Source organism: Drosophila ananassae, chromosome 2L (assembly GCF_017639315.1).
Source record: "Drosophila ananassae strain 14024-0371.13 chromosome 2L, ASM1763931v2, whole genome shotgun sequence".
NCBI classification, from domain to species: domain Eukaryota; kingdom Metazoa; phylum Arthropoda; class Insecta; order Diptera; family Drosophilidae; genus Drosophila; species Drosophila ananassae.
This window is the reverse complement of record NC_057927.1, coordinates 9,078,187-9,096,903: the sequence shown is the minus strand read 5'-3', so window position 1 is coordinate 9,096,903 and position 18,717 is coordinate 9,078,187. Positions and strand designations below refer to the sequence as shown.

The 18,717-nt window shown below is 45.6% G+C and overlaps 1 protein-coding gene across 1 annotated transcript in view; it reads right to left on the bottom strand.

The window, feature by feature from the left end:
- LOC6500852 overlaps positions 1-17,220 on the bottom strand; it is a 106,973-nt gene extending 89,753 nt beyond the window's left edge. Inside the window, exon 1 of the mRNA XM_044714030.1 lies at positions 16,597-17,220. Within this exon, the coding sequence (XP_044569965.1) occupies positions 16,597-16,956 (360 nt within the window). The 5' untranslated portion in view covers positions 16,957-17,220. The remainder of the gene's footprint in view (positions 1-16,596) is intronic.
- Positions 17,221-18,717: the final 1,497 nt, after the last annotated feature.

Sequence of the window (18,717 nt, the reverse complement as noted above, 5' to 3'; positions counted from 1 at the left end):
GATTAGGGCTGTGAGAGATATGATATCACTTTCCATTGGACTTGGCTCTTGGCATAGGGCATAGGAATAGGCTATAGGTAGGGGACTCCCTGCTGAATATTTTATGCGTACTGCACGTGTTTGTGTTTTAATTAACAAAGGCAAGTAGCGAGCAACAATAAAAAGGCCATATTAAATTGGGTGCGTGTGTGTGCTGTAAACGCTGTTAAAAGTTGCTCCATTAACTGTGCAGCGACTTCTGTGCTATGCTGTTCTGCATGATGTATACCGACTCCCTATAAATATATGCGCGTATCTAGAGTGAGTGGTTGATTTGCTGCCGCTGCCTTCACCTTGCCGCTCGTAAAAATGTAACAAAATGTTTACCAATTAAGCAAACAAAGCAAAGACGCCAGAGAGAAAACCAGTACAGCGGTACAGCGACGAATGCTGAATTAATTGCGTGGGAATATTTAAGTGCGTTTTTATGCATTACCATTAAGTGTTTCATAGAGCTGAGAAAAGCTGCTGGCGGCTCCTGCAGATTTTCTTCGGCCAACTAAGGGGTTCCTGGGCTAGTGGCTCATAAATCAAATGGCTGAGGTGTTAGCAGGCCTTTCCCGCTGTGCGTGTGTCGGGGAATTAAAATTTTCACAAGTGTTGCCTACTTTTCGGGTGAAAAGCCATTAAGGCTCATTAGCGCGCACACATTTACATTTTCAGTGGCACACCAACACACGTACACACATTGAGTTGTTTAGTTTTTGTCAAAGCCCGAACTTGATGAATGGTTGCCAGCAAATACTTGGCGCATTTTAAGGGCCATTTATCTTGGCGCCCTGGTTCGGAAGGGAACCTTAGGGCTTAAGCCCCCGGGCAATCAATGAAATTAATTATTAGTTCGGGCAGATTCCAGATTACACCGATATAATTATCATATTATAATGGGGAAACTATGGCTGTAACAATCATTTGCTATGCATTGGCACGTTCGCCGGTTTCGCCCACTCCCGCCAGTAGTATTTCTCTCTGAATTTTATTTAAGCCTGCAAACAATTTTCGCATTTTATTAATCAGCTTAAATATATTCATAGAATGGGTTATGGTAAAAACTATTTTTGATTCTGTTGCTAATATTGCGAGGCATTTTAATGCAAATATGCGGTCCTTTGGATGCTTAATTGCAAAACCCATTGGCCGGCATTTATAATTGCCGTGTAATATTTTTTGTTCACCGACTCTCAGTGAAAAAATGAAATTCTTCAAAAAAATCAATCGATAGTTAATTAGCCTTTATTCGAAAGCTTTCAATTATTATTAAATTTTTTCCGTTTGAGGTTTCGAGCATATTAATTGCATTTGCAGTCGAGTGTCTGTCATTTAGTGCGTGAAATAATTGCACGCAGATGAGTTAAGCTTAGCTATTTTCTGCCAGTGACATTGTTTCCCATTAAGCTCCTGCTAAATCCTATCCCCATTGTCTCTTATCCTCTTCCGACAGTTTCATTTAGCCACTGGCATTGCTGGCCATTGTTTGAGCGTTTTTTAAGGTTTCGCTCCCAAAGTCAAACAGAATTTCAATTAAGTTAAATACTTCAACCAGAATTGAGCTAAAATGCAATACAAAGAGCGAAGCGCTCAGGGGCTTCATCAGACCCATTGCACTTCAATCGAAATCTATGGTATCTCTATCACGGCCAGCTATTTTTTATTTATTCGTATTAAAACTTAATCAATCTAATCAATCGCTTATGGCTCTCTGAGCCGGCAAGTGCCGCACTTGATAATCAACAGACACAGGCCCCACCTTTAAAAATGTGTTTTTTCTGCCACAGAGTCAAACATTTTAGCATTCGCTTCATTGGCGCCCATCATTTTATTTGTTTAGGCCATCGACTATTATGGCAGATATGTTCGTGGCATGTGTGGGTGTGCGCGGCTCTCGCCAATCGATACGGTATTTTATTCCTTTTATTTGCAGTTTTATTATACATTTTATTTTTATTCCACTCTTCCACTTTGGCTTTTTATTTGGCTGCCCACCACTCATAATGAAAATGGTTTTCACAAGTGGCCTTCACTCTGAAGTTCCGCAAAAATAGAGTGGGGGGCGAGGAAATACACGAAAATCAAATAAAATTGAAATAATTTTTTTGCTTGCAATATATTTGCACACATAATACGCGCCTTAACGCTCAAATACGCTCTCAATTGTCCAAATTTTTGCGAATCTCTCCGGCCACCTCCGAAAAGGGGCAAAAAAAAAACAATATTATATTCGAGTGCAGTCTGCAGGAGGCGTGGCAGTTAAGTGGCTGCCTGGGGGGCAAATAAAAATTGTTATACAATATAAATAGAGAATAAAGATTTTTTTTGTGTAGCATTGTTGTGCGGAATTTTTCAAGTTGTCTGCCGCCAGTTCGGAAATATTAATTTACGGAGTACTAGAGACGTCGGTGCACTGGCAAAAAATTTGGCATTAAAAGAAGTACTTTTCCCTTTCGACTGGGAGACTGTCGATTTCTTCTTTAAGTGTAGCAAATATTTGCCTTTGTTACCTTTGAAATGCCGCCCATTCGCCTAGTCCCCGGTCTGCGTGGGAGTTGCTTTATGCGCCGTAATTATGTCATTTAAATGCAACAAGCTCCATGTGAAGCAGTCAGTCAGTCAGTGAGGCAGGGCGGAACGATAATTCATAATTAAAAAAACATGCAACTTGCTCATCTGCCGGCAAAAAGAGGAGAGCCCAAAAGAAAGAATCATTGCAGCAGCAGCATCAAAAGCACGCCTTAAGGTGGAGGCTCAGTTTCAGTTCCAGCTTCGGTTTCAGACCTCAGACCCCATACCACCTCCCTCCGACCACATACCCCAGCCTCCTGCTCCTCCTTTATTTTTTCTTTCGAATGTTTTTCCTTTTTGTCTGGGGAGAACTCATGGCGTGGCGCGCGACTGTTAATTAAATGAGCGAGCAGGCAAACGAGCAAACGACTGATGGACGTGAGCTGGGAATGCCAGGATCCAGTATCCAGTATCCAGAATCCAGAATCCAGAAACAGAAACAGAAACCAAGGCCTGTGAGTGGGTGTGCGGCTAAATTGCTAAATGAGATTTGCCGAGGACACCCGCATGCACTCTCAGATCCCCTCACACCCAGCCAGACAGATAGACAGTCACATGAGGCACAAAGGGTTAATAGTGCATAGTTGCAAGCTGTTTGGGTGTCATCGTCATCGTCTAAGCCAACTTGGATGCTGGGAGTTGCCTTCTAATTAAGGACCAGTGCAAGGAACTCTACACTGCAAAAATGTTTTCCATTGTGTATAACCTGACTTCTCTGATATTGAATAATTAGCATATCAAGGGTGCTTTGAAAATATCTTCTACGCGTTCCTAGGCGTTTCTTGCTTTCATAGCTTCTGAGATTACAACTGCATCTCTTTATGGTTCATCGAAATTTTTTCCATGTACACCTTGCATGCCAAGTGTGAATGCCTCTCCTTTTGGCCCCATTTTTCGTCAGTCTGCGGCTTTTGCATTTTGTCGCTCATTAGTTTATTGCCAAAAAAAAGAGAAGACTGGGGGAGAACAAAAGCCCGACTTGGAGTTCAACTACCCGCCGACTACTGCCGACTACCGACTTGGGGCAATGCGGGTTAATTGCCAGCCCAGGATGCCCCCTGTGGCTCAAACGCCCCTCAAAGCTCCTCCCCCTCCTGCCAATTAGTGGCATGCGGAAGTTGCCACTTCTCTGGTGCCGCAGTTTGCTGCCGTGGAGCTGGGTATATTCCCCAGCATTAAATCACTGGCAACTTTAAGACTTGTCAAATTACGCATACGACGCGGTGGCTTCGACCCCATCCATTTGCCAATCAAACACCGAGTTGTCAGCATAAATCTTGGCCCAGTCCCCAGTCCCCTCCTCAGATGCCCCGAAATCAGCCCCACCACCACGGGTGTCTCTCTTCCTTGGCCGCGTTGACAGGCCTCGAACGAACATGGGGCGTTGATGCACATATGTCACATGATAACAACATGAGGTCCATCCAACAATCCAACAGCCAACCGACAACATCCAACAGCCAACAGGCAGCCAGGCAAAAATAAATATAAATTTAAGCAAAAATCACCCTGAACCCTGTGTGGGCGGTGCGGGAAGAGAGAAACCCCGCCAGACAATGGTCTCAAAAACAGCCAAGACAGACCATGACTTGACTGAAAGGTGTTGCCAACTGAATTGAAGGCATGTCCATGTAATGCAAACCAAAATAAATAAATAAACTACAAACTCAATGCCAGGACCGTGCACTGCAAAAAAGTGTCCTATGGCCTCCTCACAGTATCTGATATAGGCATTGTGAGCTCCAGAAATAGAGCTTCTCGGTGTAGATTCGGTAAAAAACTGAATCTGGCTCATAGCTCGTTGCCTGTTTTGGCATGTGTCAAGTCAAGTCATGGCTGGAAACGAGCCCATGTCCGTCAATTCAAGGCGCTGCGGGCGCCGCATCTCGCAGAAGATGCAAGAGCATCTGGCTTTCTTGCATTCTTCGTCTCGTCGCTTGTTGCAATTAATTTCTAATTAAAGACAGCCTCGAAATGGGTCAAGAGGGGAGATCCAAAAAGAGAACAAAGTGTTAAAAAAAAACCGAAACTGTTACATGTGAGGAGCTTGGCACGATTAGCAGCAGCAGCAGCCTAGATATCCGGCGCCCAGCACGGCCACTTCATTAAATATTTAAATGAGCATCCTGTTTTCTCTTTTTTCTGGTTTCGCTTCTCGCTTCTCTGTAGTTTTTTCTGTGTTTCTTGTTTCCCTGAGTTTTTGTATTTTATTTTGAGTTTGCAACAAGCAGCACCTACACACAAAGAGGTCGGACGACGATGACTGCCTCTGCATATGCAGATTCATAAGCAGTTAATTAAGGCCGAGAGGCGGAGAAGCGGCAGCCGAAACTGGGTCCTGGCAACGGCCAACGGGAGAGTCTGGAATTGGTGGAGTTCCGAGACTCCAGTTTTGGGGCAGGGCAGTGTTGCATCTGCAAGTACAATCAACAAGCAACACAGAAACAGACAGCGCACACCATACAAAAAGTGAAAACCATATAAAAATGGCTTTTGCCCGGAGCAGGGCCATAAGTTTGGGGCAAGGCCTCCTCCTCCTATTTGGCCGCCGGCTGTTGGTTGTTGCCCCGTGTTGTTGGCCGTTGGCTGTTTGGCTTTTTGCTGTTTCTGTTCGGTTTCTGTTGCTGCTTTTCTGCGGCTCAGACAGTCAGTCGTGCCACATATTTTACACATTTCATTTTCACTACTGCACGAATTTATTTGGCAATAAGAGCAAGCCGACAGACAGTCGGATCTGAGCACCGTCAAGAAATTGTACGAGGCCCTATGAATACATTCGAAACAGTCGCATAGTCGCACATGCACTGTGGGAAACTCGTGTTCGCTAATTAGAGGAACCATAAAGGACATGCCAGACAAGTTATGGATCTTAGCAATCAAGTGGGGAATACGTTTGATAAGTTCCACCTCACTTCCAGGAATTCCAAGAACTTTTACTACTCTTACTGATGTCCCTCAACTTTAAGCTCCCAAGGGAATCTAGCGTCCCTTTTGAGATCCCCCGTTTCTTTTACTGTATTTTTTACGACTATATGGGTAATTTTCATATGTACAAGTGAATATTATTTATAAAATTCCTGCCCTTTTTTGTTGGGTGGGCGTTGCTGCGGCACTGCGCTACGCCGTAAATTATGTCATTTTAGACAAGTGCGCCACGGCGAATTCGTTTTAGCATATGGATCCCGGCCCCAGCCCCGGATCCCAGCTCCCAGATCCCTCCACTCCTCCCTGGAGCACCCATTGAGATTTTCGCTTTATGGAATTGGGTTGAGTCCCGACTCCGCCGGCTGGGTGTTGGATGCGGGAGTGGGGGATGGAAATTATTATGCATTTTGTCTTTTGCCGGGAGAGGCGGGATTCAAGTGCTCGACTCTTGCTGGCAGGGCATGCGAAATTAGTTGCCGCTGAGTGGAGTGTTTGGGAATGTGCGACAACTCGGGGATCTGGGAAATGGATATGGATATGGAAATGGAAATGAAGCTGCTATGTGGGGGTGGCTTCACTACATGAAAATTGATATGAATCGGGCCTGAGCAGCTCAGACAGCTGTGAAGTGACAACACTTTTGATAGGCCATGACAGATGGAAGTCAATTCTTTATGCCGTCTAGTTGGAGACAGAGCCGCGAAATGCATCGCTAATTGCTCTGATGAACTTAACTCGGTCATGCCGCATTTAACGAGCTCCAATGAGGAAATATTTTAAAATTAAATGCCACAAAAAGGCCAACGAATCTGTCAAAACTTTAATAATGTACGATTATTAATAGTTATCTAAAGCTCACAGTGTCGTGCAGCTATTTGCCAGTTTATGTTTATTATTCTGATTAATTTCTATATTTTGTGGTAGCTCCTCTTCACACAACTCTCAGCTTCAGCTACAGCTTCGGCCAATTCAATTTTCGTATCTTATCGGGCTGACCATTCGCAACCTAAGCGGTCCAGCTTCATCTCAATTTTCGCTTAAACAATCCGACATATATACCCCATTTAAAGGCAGCTAAGACCCACAACCACTTCTCACACATCTCACACCTCGTGGTCATGGTCATGGTCCGGACTACATGGGTCCTTGGTTGAAGGCTCTACAGTCGGCTCGTTTAGAATTTCAGCTGCAACTGCAACAGCACCATCGCACCACCGCTCGTCTGCTTACTAATGTCAACCAATTCATTTCATCGAGTGCAACGCGTTGGCACCAAAGAACACGAACTAAAAACGGAGAACTGGACACAGCATCCAAGGTAAGTTGCACCAGAAACAACAAAATATTGTATCAAAAAATGTATAAATATTATTAAAATAAAGAAGAACTTCATTAAGTAACGATGACCAAAAAGGAAAGATTAAAGAAACTTGAAGTTAAATTAATTTTCATATAATCCCAAAACTTTGGATTATTTTTTCCTGTGCCTTCGTTGCTTTGTGGCATTTAAGAGGCATGTTCTTCATTGGCTTAGCCCCAGGGTCAAGTTCAACGACAACCGAGCTGCAAATGGAAAAAAGCAGACTCCCAGATACAGATACATCTCCGGAGTCGCAGGGAAGGAGCTGCTGCTGCTGCTGTCGTAAAGCGTAGCCAAAGCGTTTGCATATCGCATATCTAAATGAGGTGATGATGCTGCACATATCAGCAGAGATACTCGCACAACAAAACAACAACACGGACAGGCAACTTGGCGGAGACGGGAGGAGGAAAGACCTGGCCCAAAAGGAGGCTCAAATGTCCACTTGAGTGGGAAGCTTGAACATGAAATGTGTGCACAGCAAAGGCCACAACAACACAAACAACTGGTACTCTGGGCAGTGCCAATTATGAAAACTGATATGCTTGAGCCAAACCCGTTGATGAGCGAGCTTCACATCCCGAGCATCAAAGCAAAGCGAATCGCCTGGGAAGGCAGACAGACGCCCAGAAACGGGCTTAAGATAAGTCCGGGGCTCGAAATTCGGCTGGATATTGGACACTGCACTCGCCACTCAGAACTCGGTGGATGCCACGCGCGGCAAAATCAACTAAAATGAATTAAGCAGCCGACGGGCGGCGAGGCTAATGAAAGTGTAATATTATCGAGGAAATAAGGGGGGCTGACAAAGGATTGGATTCATGCAGAAGTTGAAGAGCCAAAGGAATGGGTTTAGAAGGGTAATTAGATAGGATCAATATTAAACAAGCGATTCCGACGCCTGATTTTCTTCTAGCACCATTTTTCAAATTTTAAAGAGGCATAGTAAACAAGAAGCAATAATAACTCTGCCATGGTTCTTATGACCACCTATCCCCTGGGCCGTAATTAAGCCCACAGTTCAATGCAAATAAATAAATGAGAACTCATTGTTGCTGCAGTTGCTGATTGTTATTGCTTTTGCTGTTGCAGTTGCAGTTGCGTCTGCAAAACATAATTCACTTGAAGCAACATGCAGGGAAATGCCAAAATGTCGTCGTGGCACCCTCCTCCCTCGCCAAGCTGAAATTTATGACCCCCAACCAAAGTCGTTGAGTGACCAAAAAAATAAAGCTGAAAGAAATAAAGCAGGACGGAGGAAAAAAGGGGAGCAGACACCGCAACACAACTGAAACTGAACTGTGCAATGTGCGACAGTTGCAGCGGATGCAACTGAGTGGTGCAACAATGTCAACGGAAAAACACGGGACGACGGCGGCGGAGGTTGTAAGTGTCCCTCCAATGGCGGCAATTTATGCGCAGAAATATTGTTGAAATTGTTTGAGTTTAACAACTAAATTTCCTCCTTTGTGTGGGTGCTCCAAATTGGTTTCTGCCAACCTTCGCAGGAGGTGATAAAATGGTGCAGGTGGTCGCCGGCACCTAAATGGAAATGTATTTAGCAGCGGCGAGGTGTGGCTGCTTTGGAGCCCGGGGATTAGCCGACGTGGCCAGCCGATTTGGATTGGGTGAAATGCAAATTTATGGCCCCAGCGTGTCATGTGAAAGAAGCTGACGGCTTAACCCATGCCGACGACGCTCCAATGACGGCGATTGGGTGAAAGCCCCATCCTATTTAGTCTAGCTCCCAATGATCATCGACGAAGCCATCGTCATCATCATTATGCAAATCCTTGTGAGGCTGCACAAAATGTTCAACATTTATATCAAATGTCAGACGACCCCAAATTGCCAAATGAATCATAAGTAACGAAAAAGAAAGAGGGGACCACCATAAAACAGGAAATAAATTTATGAAGTAACCCATGAGATACACTTGCAGTGAGAGAAAGTGTGGTCACCATTTGAAATGACTAAGTTTCAATCAGTTTACGAAGAACTCATCTTGTAAATGGAACTTATATTGTTGAAAATAATTAACAATTATCGTCATTTAAATATTCTTTTTGAAGGGCAGATTTCTTTCTGTGCCAGGAGTGGATAACTACGCCTACGACCAGGGACAGTTTCAGAGACTGAGGGCACATGCAGAAATAAACGTGAAGTCCTCACACCCACACACCACAACACACCATCACACACTCGAAGAAAAACACACATCGAAGTCGACGACTTTGAGCTCAAAGCCCGAAGCTCAGCGGAAAACTGCAGGCGGCTGACCAACATAAATGGCGCAAAGTTGAAATGTTGACAGGGCCACATTCGTTATGACGTCGCAGCAGAAAGAGACTAGGACTGGGGTAGAGGGTGGGAGTCGCAGTGGGAGTGGGAGTCGCAGTCGGAGAAAGACAGACCGGGCTGAGGGTGGACTGCCATGAGTAAGTAAATCAAGTTGTAGGTAAGTGAGATTTATGCTTATGTCGCTTAGTGTAAGCCAAACAACATCTCGAATCGTGAACGCCCGGATAGCCCCTAAAGCCCTCACCTATGTACATCCATCTCGCATCTCGGCACGGGGTAGAATTATGACAACATGGCCAAGGCAAAAATGAAAAACCGAAGCGACCCGAAAATCCAGTACAGAAAGCCAAGCGAGGCAGGAACTGCTCGAATTGAAGATGAGATTTCTCCTTCTCCTAGCCCCCCCAGAGCCCCAACTTGGCCTCGGGCTGCGTTTGCACCCAGTTCTGTGACTATTTGCACAACATTTGCCAACCAGGTTTTTTGGGGGAAGAAGCCTGCCAGCTCAGTATCTCTCCCATCTAGCTGCCACACTTTTCAATGCACTGAAATTTACCATTTTACCCTGTAACTATGAATGGTGAGGAATAACTAAGCGCTTTGAGATGCTTTTCAGAAATCAAAGTCGTGATTTGGCATCACTCTCCAAAGGACACTAGTTTTGATTGGCAGATGCCATTCGACGGATTTTCGATACATGACTATGTCAACACAGCAGTGGAAAGTATCTGCTAGTCGGATGAGGTGGCAAAGCATTCCTCTTTTTTGGTAACTCGTTTCTAATCGCTGCAGCTGCTTGTTAATTACAGCAAACACAAACTGCAATCCAAAGCTGCATCTGCGCGCTTCTCCTCCGTCCCACTTGTGCAATGTGTGATTTATGCATGCAACCTGGAACTGTTCTAATTAGCTGCAGCTTCTAAGCCCGATCGGAAACTGGAGCAGGCCAGGGAGATGGCCAGGAAGCTGGGTGCAGAGTGGAGTGCAGTGCAGTGGAGTGGAAAATCCTTTTGAATGGGCCTTCCACTAATGCTGGGCAGTAAATGTGTCAGGTAAACAACTTTCACTTGCTGCGGTAAGCCATTCAGTCGCCGAAGTCAAGAGCAGTGAAATCTGTCGGGCCCTGCCAGTCCCAGGACCCGAGGAGAACGCCCACTAAAATCTAGGCTGGCCAATTAAAAAGCAAAGCTGTTCAAAGGCAAAAGTACCTACAGGAAAACAGAAAATAAAACCATAAAGAAGTAAAGGCAACCAGCGAGGGACGGCAACTACTAGTGAGTTGATGACATTAATTGACATTTAGCAGCGACGGGCATATCAATGCGCCGGACAGCACAATCACCCCGAACCCAAAGCAGAGTCCGAGTCAGAGATCACAGGCGGAGGAAAAGCGAGGACAGTGCCAGCCAGAGGGGGGCGCCAGAGGGGCCACAGAAGTACAACCGATGAAGTCCGTACTCTAGGCCGCCTTTCACTCCACGCAATTGTACAATTGGCTAATGTCACAAAAATCTACAGGCAGTTGTCAACGGCGCTCTGGACGTGGGACTCCCATCATTAGCGTGGCACAATTGTGAAATGTGTAATTGCTGCTACAACAGCAACATCAGCAACTGCAAAGCAACATCAGCAACATCATCAGCAGCAGCAGCAACTTTGAGACATTTAGACGACACATTGACAGCGAGTTATGTCAACTCGAATGCGATTTGTTTAGCCATCGTATTCCCCCTTTTTTTTTAGCTCCGCCGAACCAACCTACTTACTACAGCTGCCAATGAAAAAGCATAAATTTAGGACGCCATTAAATAGGTTTACGACGGAGGACTGAAGAGTCTCTGATAAAATAATTTTTAAAATAAAAGGGAAAAGTACACCAGCAACTACCAAAGCTGTGGGCAATTCAAAATACTATTTGTTAGGGCAAGTAAGAAAGCCTACACAACTTTGGAAACAAATTGAATAAAGGACAAGATGAATCCGCTCCGCTCATCCTGGTACCGCCGACTGCCCTCCGCCTGCTCCCGTTCGGCCTGTCCTACTCCTTGTCTCGCACTGTCTCTTACTGTTTTCTGTAATTGGTTATATGAAACGCACAAGTGGCCCTGGCGTAGGCCGACTCCAAGTCGGACTCGGACTTGCGTCTCGGAGGCTGGGCTGTGGCCTGGCTCTGGCTCTGGCTGTGGCTCTGGGTTTTAACCAGGGACCTCTGGAAAGCTGGATAGCTCGTTGGCTGGTTGGCTGGATGGCTGGCTTGCCCGAGAAGTGCGCGACAAGATTTATAAGCGCCTGTCAACGAGCTAGCAAAGTGAGCGAACGGGACGGAGGAACTGCAGCAGGCGAGTCGCCGCCGCCGTGGTCACTTTTTGATTTATAAGCAAAATGTTTGCCGCGTTGCTCAAGTATTTATGAAACATTTCAAGGCAGCGGACACGGCGGCTTTTACTCTTCTGGCTCTTTGCTTTTTCCAGCCAGTTGACACTGCACTGGGGGAAATTACCAGCTACATCCAGGCCTTCAAAACAAAACCCCTGGGAGACATTAAATTGATGTATCATTGCAAGAAGCCTGACAAGTAAACAACTTTACTTATTAAATAATTTTAAAATTCTTGCGAAACATTGCCGGAGTTCTTGCGAGTAACTGAGCCCCAAATCCATAACGTACCTCATATTTTCGAGTGTAGGAAACTGTTTTGGGCCTGGGAGCTACTTACTGCTGCTGTTGTGGCGCGGCAGTAATTGCGGCGGCATGTGAAATATGAGATAAACTCCAAGTAAGGCCAAGTCCACGGCTGTAGCTCTACTGCCGCAACTGCAACTGTCGCTACCGCTGCCGCTCCTGCCTCAAAGCATGTGGCAAGTTGTTTAGTTCTAAACCAGGGGAAAAGCAACAGCCGGGCGACAGGCGACGACAGCATTTTGGTGCCACTTTGCGGCGAATGCGAAATAACTTCGCACAATTGAGCATGCCGACTACATCCACGGGAGAAAGAGTACTTTGCTGGCTGGCCACAACTCCCAACTTGGGCATTCTATTAAATTAATCGTCAATTATCAACGGAGCTGCAAATTATCTGAGCCTATGGGGAGCAGCCAGTAGTTGAAAGCAGGATGCAATGTTCAAGTTTGAGAACTGAAAGGACATGGTGTTGCGACACTTACTATTACAAATGAAGTGTATGCCCCCTTTAAAGTTGAAACAATCAAACTCCCAAAAAGCCAACATCCTCCTATAACTCCTCTTATAACAAATCAATTAAAGTTTGACTTGGCGCTCTAATTAAGCTACCAAAACTATTGCCAAATTTTTCGAGAGGGCTAATGGATTCAGCCCCGGTCCCCGGCGGGGGTAAAAAGTAAAACTGGAGCTTTACATGCAATTGGGCTTGAGCAAACGCTGGAAACGGCCAACTTGTTCGCGTTCGCTTGTTCAATGTGTTTAATTAAATAGCAAGCGTAATTAAATTGCAATTAAATTAATTAAAAAGCACGCAGCCGCAGCACGTTAGCAAACGGTTCGGTTTGCCGATGTCCTCCCCCCTCCGTTTTTCGTCCTGCGCTCCTGTGTTTGCAGGATATTTTTTGAAGAGGGTTTTCCCGGTTGATGCCGGTTACCGGACTTTCAGACCATTCAGTTTAGGGGCCGCCAGTGTGAAAGGAAAAACAAAACGAAAAATACAATGTTGCCCTGTTGGACATGAAATTCTCTCGCCCTCGCCCCCACACCAGTCTCCAAAAGCTTTCACCAATTTCCTCATTTTCCTTTTGCCGCGCACAATTAGACTTTAATTTTTTATGAGCAATGAATGGTTTCGCAGTTTTACTTTTTGGTGTTAAATGCTTGATTAAGTTGAATGGTGAAAGCTATGCAAATTTCATCCCCTCTCTGTTGGGGGCGCCGGGAAATTGGCTGCTTTGATGTTGGTGCCTGGTAAAGGGTGAAAAACTGAATAACAATTCCCCTTTTCTTTTCTTAATTAGTGCAGTGACAAAAGTTCTGCTTCTATTTCTGCTAAATGCAGGCCAAGATATATCAGAAGATATGCAAGGAAATGCGGGTTGAAGAAAGGAGACTCAGCCAAGCTGCTAAAGATTCTACTAATTTTAATTGGCCAAGCGAAAGGGTGGCTAGTGGGCTAGCGAAGATCTAGACGAAATCTGTGGGGTATCTTTCGAAGCAAACAATAAACCGAATTTCCCAAGAAAAATAAATAAGGGCAGCCCACTTCCTTTGGCCACGCCGATTTTTAATTTTAATTTATTTTATTTATTTAATTTATTTTTATTTTAATTTCCATTCAGGGCCCATCATCCAAAGTATAATGAGCAGACCCACCAACCTACAAAAGCTCCGCCGTAATGGGTGAGTAAAATCAACAATAATAAAGCCACACAGCACGTAGGCAAAATGAACAAATTGAATTGCGGCAATTACTTGCCACGCTACGCAAAATTGCCAACGAAGAAAAGGCGCAGAATCGTCGGAAGAAAATCCGAAATCAAGTTCATAAAAATGAAATCATGCCACAGCTCAGGCAGAAGATCAAAGAGGACAAATCAATAAAGGCCCCACCAGCACCAGCACCAGCAACAGCACCAACCAGTGCAGGAATAACTTAAAGTCAGTCAAGTCGAGTGAGTCCCGGCCAAAAGGAGAGACGACCCCGAAACTGAACCAACTTGACCTGGTCAAGGCTAAGGCCCATAAATTGAAATTATACAACAGCTTCAAGGGGGCCAGGCCAGCACAGTGAGAAATGGTTTAAATATCATTACATAGGACCTTTGATATCACCACAATTTTTTTCCGTGTGTGGAAAACTAAAGCAAACTTGCTTTTGATCTATGGTGGTTTCAGACGACGTCGGCGACGACTACGAGGATGATGACGGCGATGAGAATGAGGGGGCTGGCTCCTGGATGAGCCAACAATGTGGAGCAGCCTCAACCGACGACTGGACGACTGGTCCCGAGTAAATTGGCATAAGAAATCAGAAATCACAGAAGGCTTCTCTCCTCGGACTCGGAGATAAATGGCCATGGCTTCGGATCCAGCTTCCTCCGGGTCCCAGCTCTCGACTCTGGACTTGACCAGGAGAAGGCCGAATGCAATATTAAGTAAATATACAAAACGTTGTCGGCACGGCGCACAAAACTAATGATGTCGATGATGCTGGGGGAATCTTCCGCTGAAGATGCCTTCGACTTGGACTCCGACTCGGGTTCAGACTGATAATGATGCGGCAGACAGGCCCAGAGATACAAACAGACAGCAGTGGCTGGGAGTCGTGGGGAAAGGGGTCCGTCCGAGGAGCTCAACACGCTGAACACTGGCGATATACACACGCCAGGTAATAAATTTCATTTCTCAGCTGATATGGGCAATTAAGGAACAATTTTGCAGCTGAATGAGTAATAAATAAAAATTGTATGCCAGCGATATACCCAGATACAAAACTGCAAGACGTCGACGGCTGTCCGTTCGTTGTCCGCCTGTCCGTTTGTCGGTCGTCAGGCAGCCAACGTCAGGCCCAGAGATAGTTTTTGGATAAAAATACACAAAACAAACGAGTGCACGAGGAGCTCCACAGAGACAAAAGGGGTCAGGTAAGATGTGCCTCATAATTCGTACCAAATTGTGCATCTTCAAGCAGCATGTATATTTTTTATAGTGTAGGACTCCCTGGCAGGTAATGAATGAATGAATGAATGAGAGATGTTCTCGGCCGACTTGCGGAGAACCCCTTCCCAAATACTTCTTGCATGCTTGCCCTTTTGATGAAAACAACTCAATGACGTGATTTGTGCCGCCAACGATGCCCAGCTTTGGGTCTGGAGGCCCTCCACATCCTCCGACGGCGGTCCCTTGCCTAATCCTGTCTCATATAAATAAATCACATTTCCCTGAATTGATGTGCAAAATTCTTCGGCTATCACAGAGGACTGAGAGAAAACTGATCCTACTAAGGTTTATTTCGGGAAGGCGCTGAGGGAAAGGGAGCCATAATTTAAAGCTGCGAAATATTTTTGCATAATAAATCAAACTTCCGCCGGGACTGCCTCTTTATCATTCGCTACATATCCCTGGGAACGTGGTTTAAAAGAAGTCCGTCAAATGTTGCCATTTATCCGGCAACTTGTCTGCTCTTTGGCATTATTTTAATTACACTCAAGCCGGCGGCTCCCAAACACGGCGGCAGCAATAAAACCAGATACCCAACCCGATGCCAGAAGGCAAGCGGTATTTTTTTTAAATGCTTCTCTGCACTGGGAAAAATGCAATTTTAAGGCTGACTAACAAAATGTTTTAGCTTTGGTACTTAAGGATGAAAGCAATGCACCTACTTTGATTTTGGGAGAAACAGTTTTTGCACCTCAGTGTCTCTTTTAAAGTCGTACTCAACTTTTCAGTGCATTCCGTGGACCCTGGTCACAAAATGGATACATTTTCGGGGCCATCGGTGCCTTTTTGGTAACACATGATATGTCGCCTACCTGGGAGATACTTTTGCAGGAATTGAGCTGGAGTTGGAGTTGGAGATGGTGATGCAGCTTGAGTTGGAGTAAGAGTTTCAGGGATTCAGGTGAGACAAGGGATGGGGCCTCTTGCTGAGTGGAGAACAATGGAGACCGGCATGGAGCAACATGACACTCGAGTCTCGAGTCTCGAGTCTCGGGATACGGGGGTTTCTGTCGAACCGAAGCCAAAGCTAAACCCAAAGCCAGGGCCATTCCTCCGGCTACTGGCAACCGGCCACTGGTCAGTTGGGAGAGTTGGTGTTGAGCACTTGCAACTTCCAGGAGGTGGAAGTCGGGGAGTCGGGTGAATGGGGAGCTCTGTTTAAATGTTCTCCATTTTACTGTCAAGTGCGGACCGAACCGGACCGGGTTGACATTTGCCAACGATGCAACTGCCCCTGGGAGCCCTGAGAGCCCTGGCAGCCCTCCCTTCCATTATTTGATTCTGCTTCGCATGTCGAGAATTTTAATTTAAGTATGTAAACTGACATTGAATAGTTTTTCGCCAGGGAGCAGCTACAGTTCCCTTTTGTTGTGGGCGGTCGGGCGGTTGAACCCAGTCCCGAACTCGGAGCTCCGAACCCCAAAACCCAACTCAATGAAAATGCAGATAGTGTGCCGAAATGCGGGGCAGTGTGGAAGTGCAATTTCAGTTTTGTTTGCAATTGGATTTCGTAATAGAAAGCCCCGGCTGAACTTTTTGCTTCCAGTGAGGCACCGGTCGTGTGCGGGGTTTTCAACATTTGGGATTGAAAGTTTTATGAAAGGCAGCAGGGGCTGATACTTTTAATATATATTCCAGGGCTTTCAGTTTGGGTTGAATATGGTGGACGGGGTCTCTTTTTCTTCCAATAATTGTGGGAATTTAAAATGTCAAATTATCAAACTTACCGGTGTTGAATAGGGATGCGCCGTGAGTCGGACTCCGTCCGTCTCCAGTTGCTCCCGCAGGACCAGCTCCAGTTCGTTGTTAGGCGGGGTTTCACACAGGATTTCCATACTGCCGGATAGCGAGTTGGGATCGTTGAGCATGAAGTAGACGGAGGCAGCTCCCTTTTCCCTCAGCGATCGTATGCTCTTCAGCAGCTTGTGCCGATGGGCAGGATTCTCCACGCCGATGGCGTCCAGGTCAGGATCACCGACCTGCTTGCAGATCTCCAGGTCATCATACCCATTGTCCAGGAAGCTCTCGGCGTACTGGGCCAGGCCCAAAGCCCTCAGCCACTCGCAGACAATGTTGCTAACGGCCATGGCGTTTCGTTAGAATGATGAGGTGGCGCCCTTCCAGGGAACGGATTTCAAGGGGCGACTTGCTTACGTGTGCCCTGGCAATTACCGTTACCAAATGGCGTCTATTAGTTTTAGGTGGCACGCCTCCTTGCTCCTCCTTGCTGCATGCAATTTCCGGCTCCTTGCGCGCCGCTTTAAGCTTGTATTGTTTTAAATTGTCCTCCTCCCAGGAGCATTTTCTTTAATTTTACAACAACCCTCCGACGCTGAACAGTCGTAAAAACTCAACGCGTACACTCGTAAAAATTTATATCGCACTTTGAGCATTTTTAGCATAATCCCAGACTGTTGGGATCACATTTTGTTTGGCGCCACCACTGCTGCTCCGCCGCCTGCAAAAATAAGATAAAACGAGGGTTTTTAGTCAGCAAAATCGAAAACATTTTACCACGTTTATTTTCAATAATTTAGAGGGAGGCCCGGTCGGGGCTGGCCGGAAAATTGCATAAATTTGAAATGGCTTGCCCCATATGGTCCTCGCCCGCATATGTCTATGCAAAATAGATGCGCTGCCATCTCGGATTCCCACCATAATATATCTCGAACAAATCAATAGAACCCGCGGCTATTGCCACAATTGATGTTGATGACGCTGCACAGTCGCCGCTGCCGAGATTCAAATCAAACCCAAAATTCTAGAAAATTAATTAAACCCAGCAGTGGCAGCTGCGGTTTGTATTTCCCCCCCCAGAATTCCCACAGTCTCCTCCCGCTTTGTCGGAGGGTGGAATTTCTTATCTATAAATCGGGGCAGGGGTCCCTGTAGGTAGAGGGCTTGTGGATAATGCGCGGTTGCAGTCGCTCATGCACACATATCACTCTATCATATAGCCATCCATCCGGACCGGCCCGCCCAACCCACGCCGAACCAATCCAATTCCCCGGAAAGTGGGGAATCCATGAGGCGTTAAACGCAAACTAAAAGCTTAAATACACACTCGTGCATTTTTCTGGAAAGGAAAGGCGCGCGCGCTCTCATTGATAAATGATTGATTATCGAGTGCGTGGGCTGTGGGTGCGCTGCGGTTTTCCTTGGCTTAGCACAAAAGTTTAGTGTTTGCTTTTAGTTTATCTTTAATGGATTATTTTAGTGGTTGACTCGTCAACGAGCAGCCAGAAAAGAACAACAAACGTGGCGAGCCTCGGGAAGGGGGTGTGGAATATGAGACACTCTGTCAAAAAGAATAGGTTCTGGTCTATAAATAAGGAGTTATCACAAAACAATAAAAAGTGGAAGCTTCAGGAAACTTTTAAAATACATTTTTGCACAATCATACCTAGGTATGTACATATCTATGAAGAACCGAGAATACCCTTCTCCATATTCATTTAACGGGTATAATCATTTCTATAATACACACTCGGGTCGCCCAATCTCGCCACCCCCACGCCTACCGGGTAGGACAAATATATCAAATAATTTATGTTCACCAGCCGATTTCCCCTGCGACCAAGCTGATTTCTTCTCCGTTTTCCCGTGGCTCTTCACTAGTTTTTCCTTCTCTGTTTTTCCTTTTTTGTTTCCCTGTTTGTCTGCCGGCACAGCTGCTTTGTTTCTATTTTCATTTTCATTGGCATTGAATAGATCAATCATGGCTCGAAAAAGCGCTTCCACCCGTCCTACAAATAGTTCAATGATGACCAATTATTCACCAATAAAACTGTCGACCAAATGTCATGAATTGAACTTTTACTTGCTGAGCTAAGCGGAAATCAATCGCA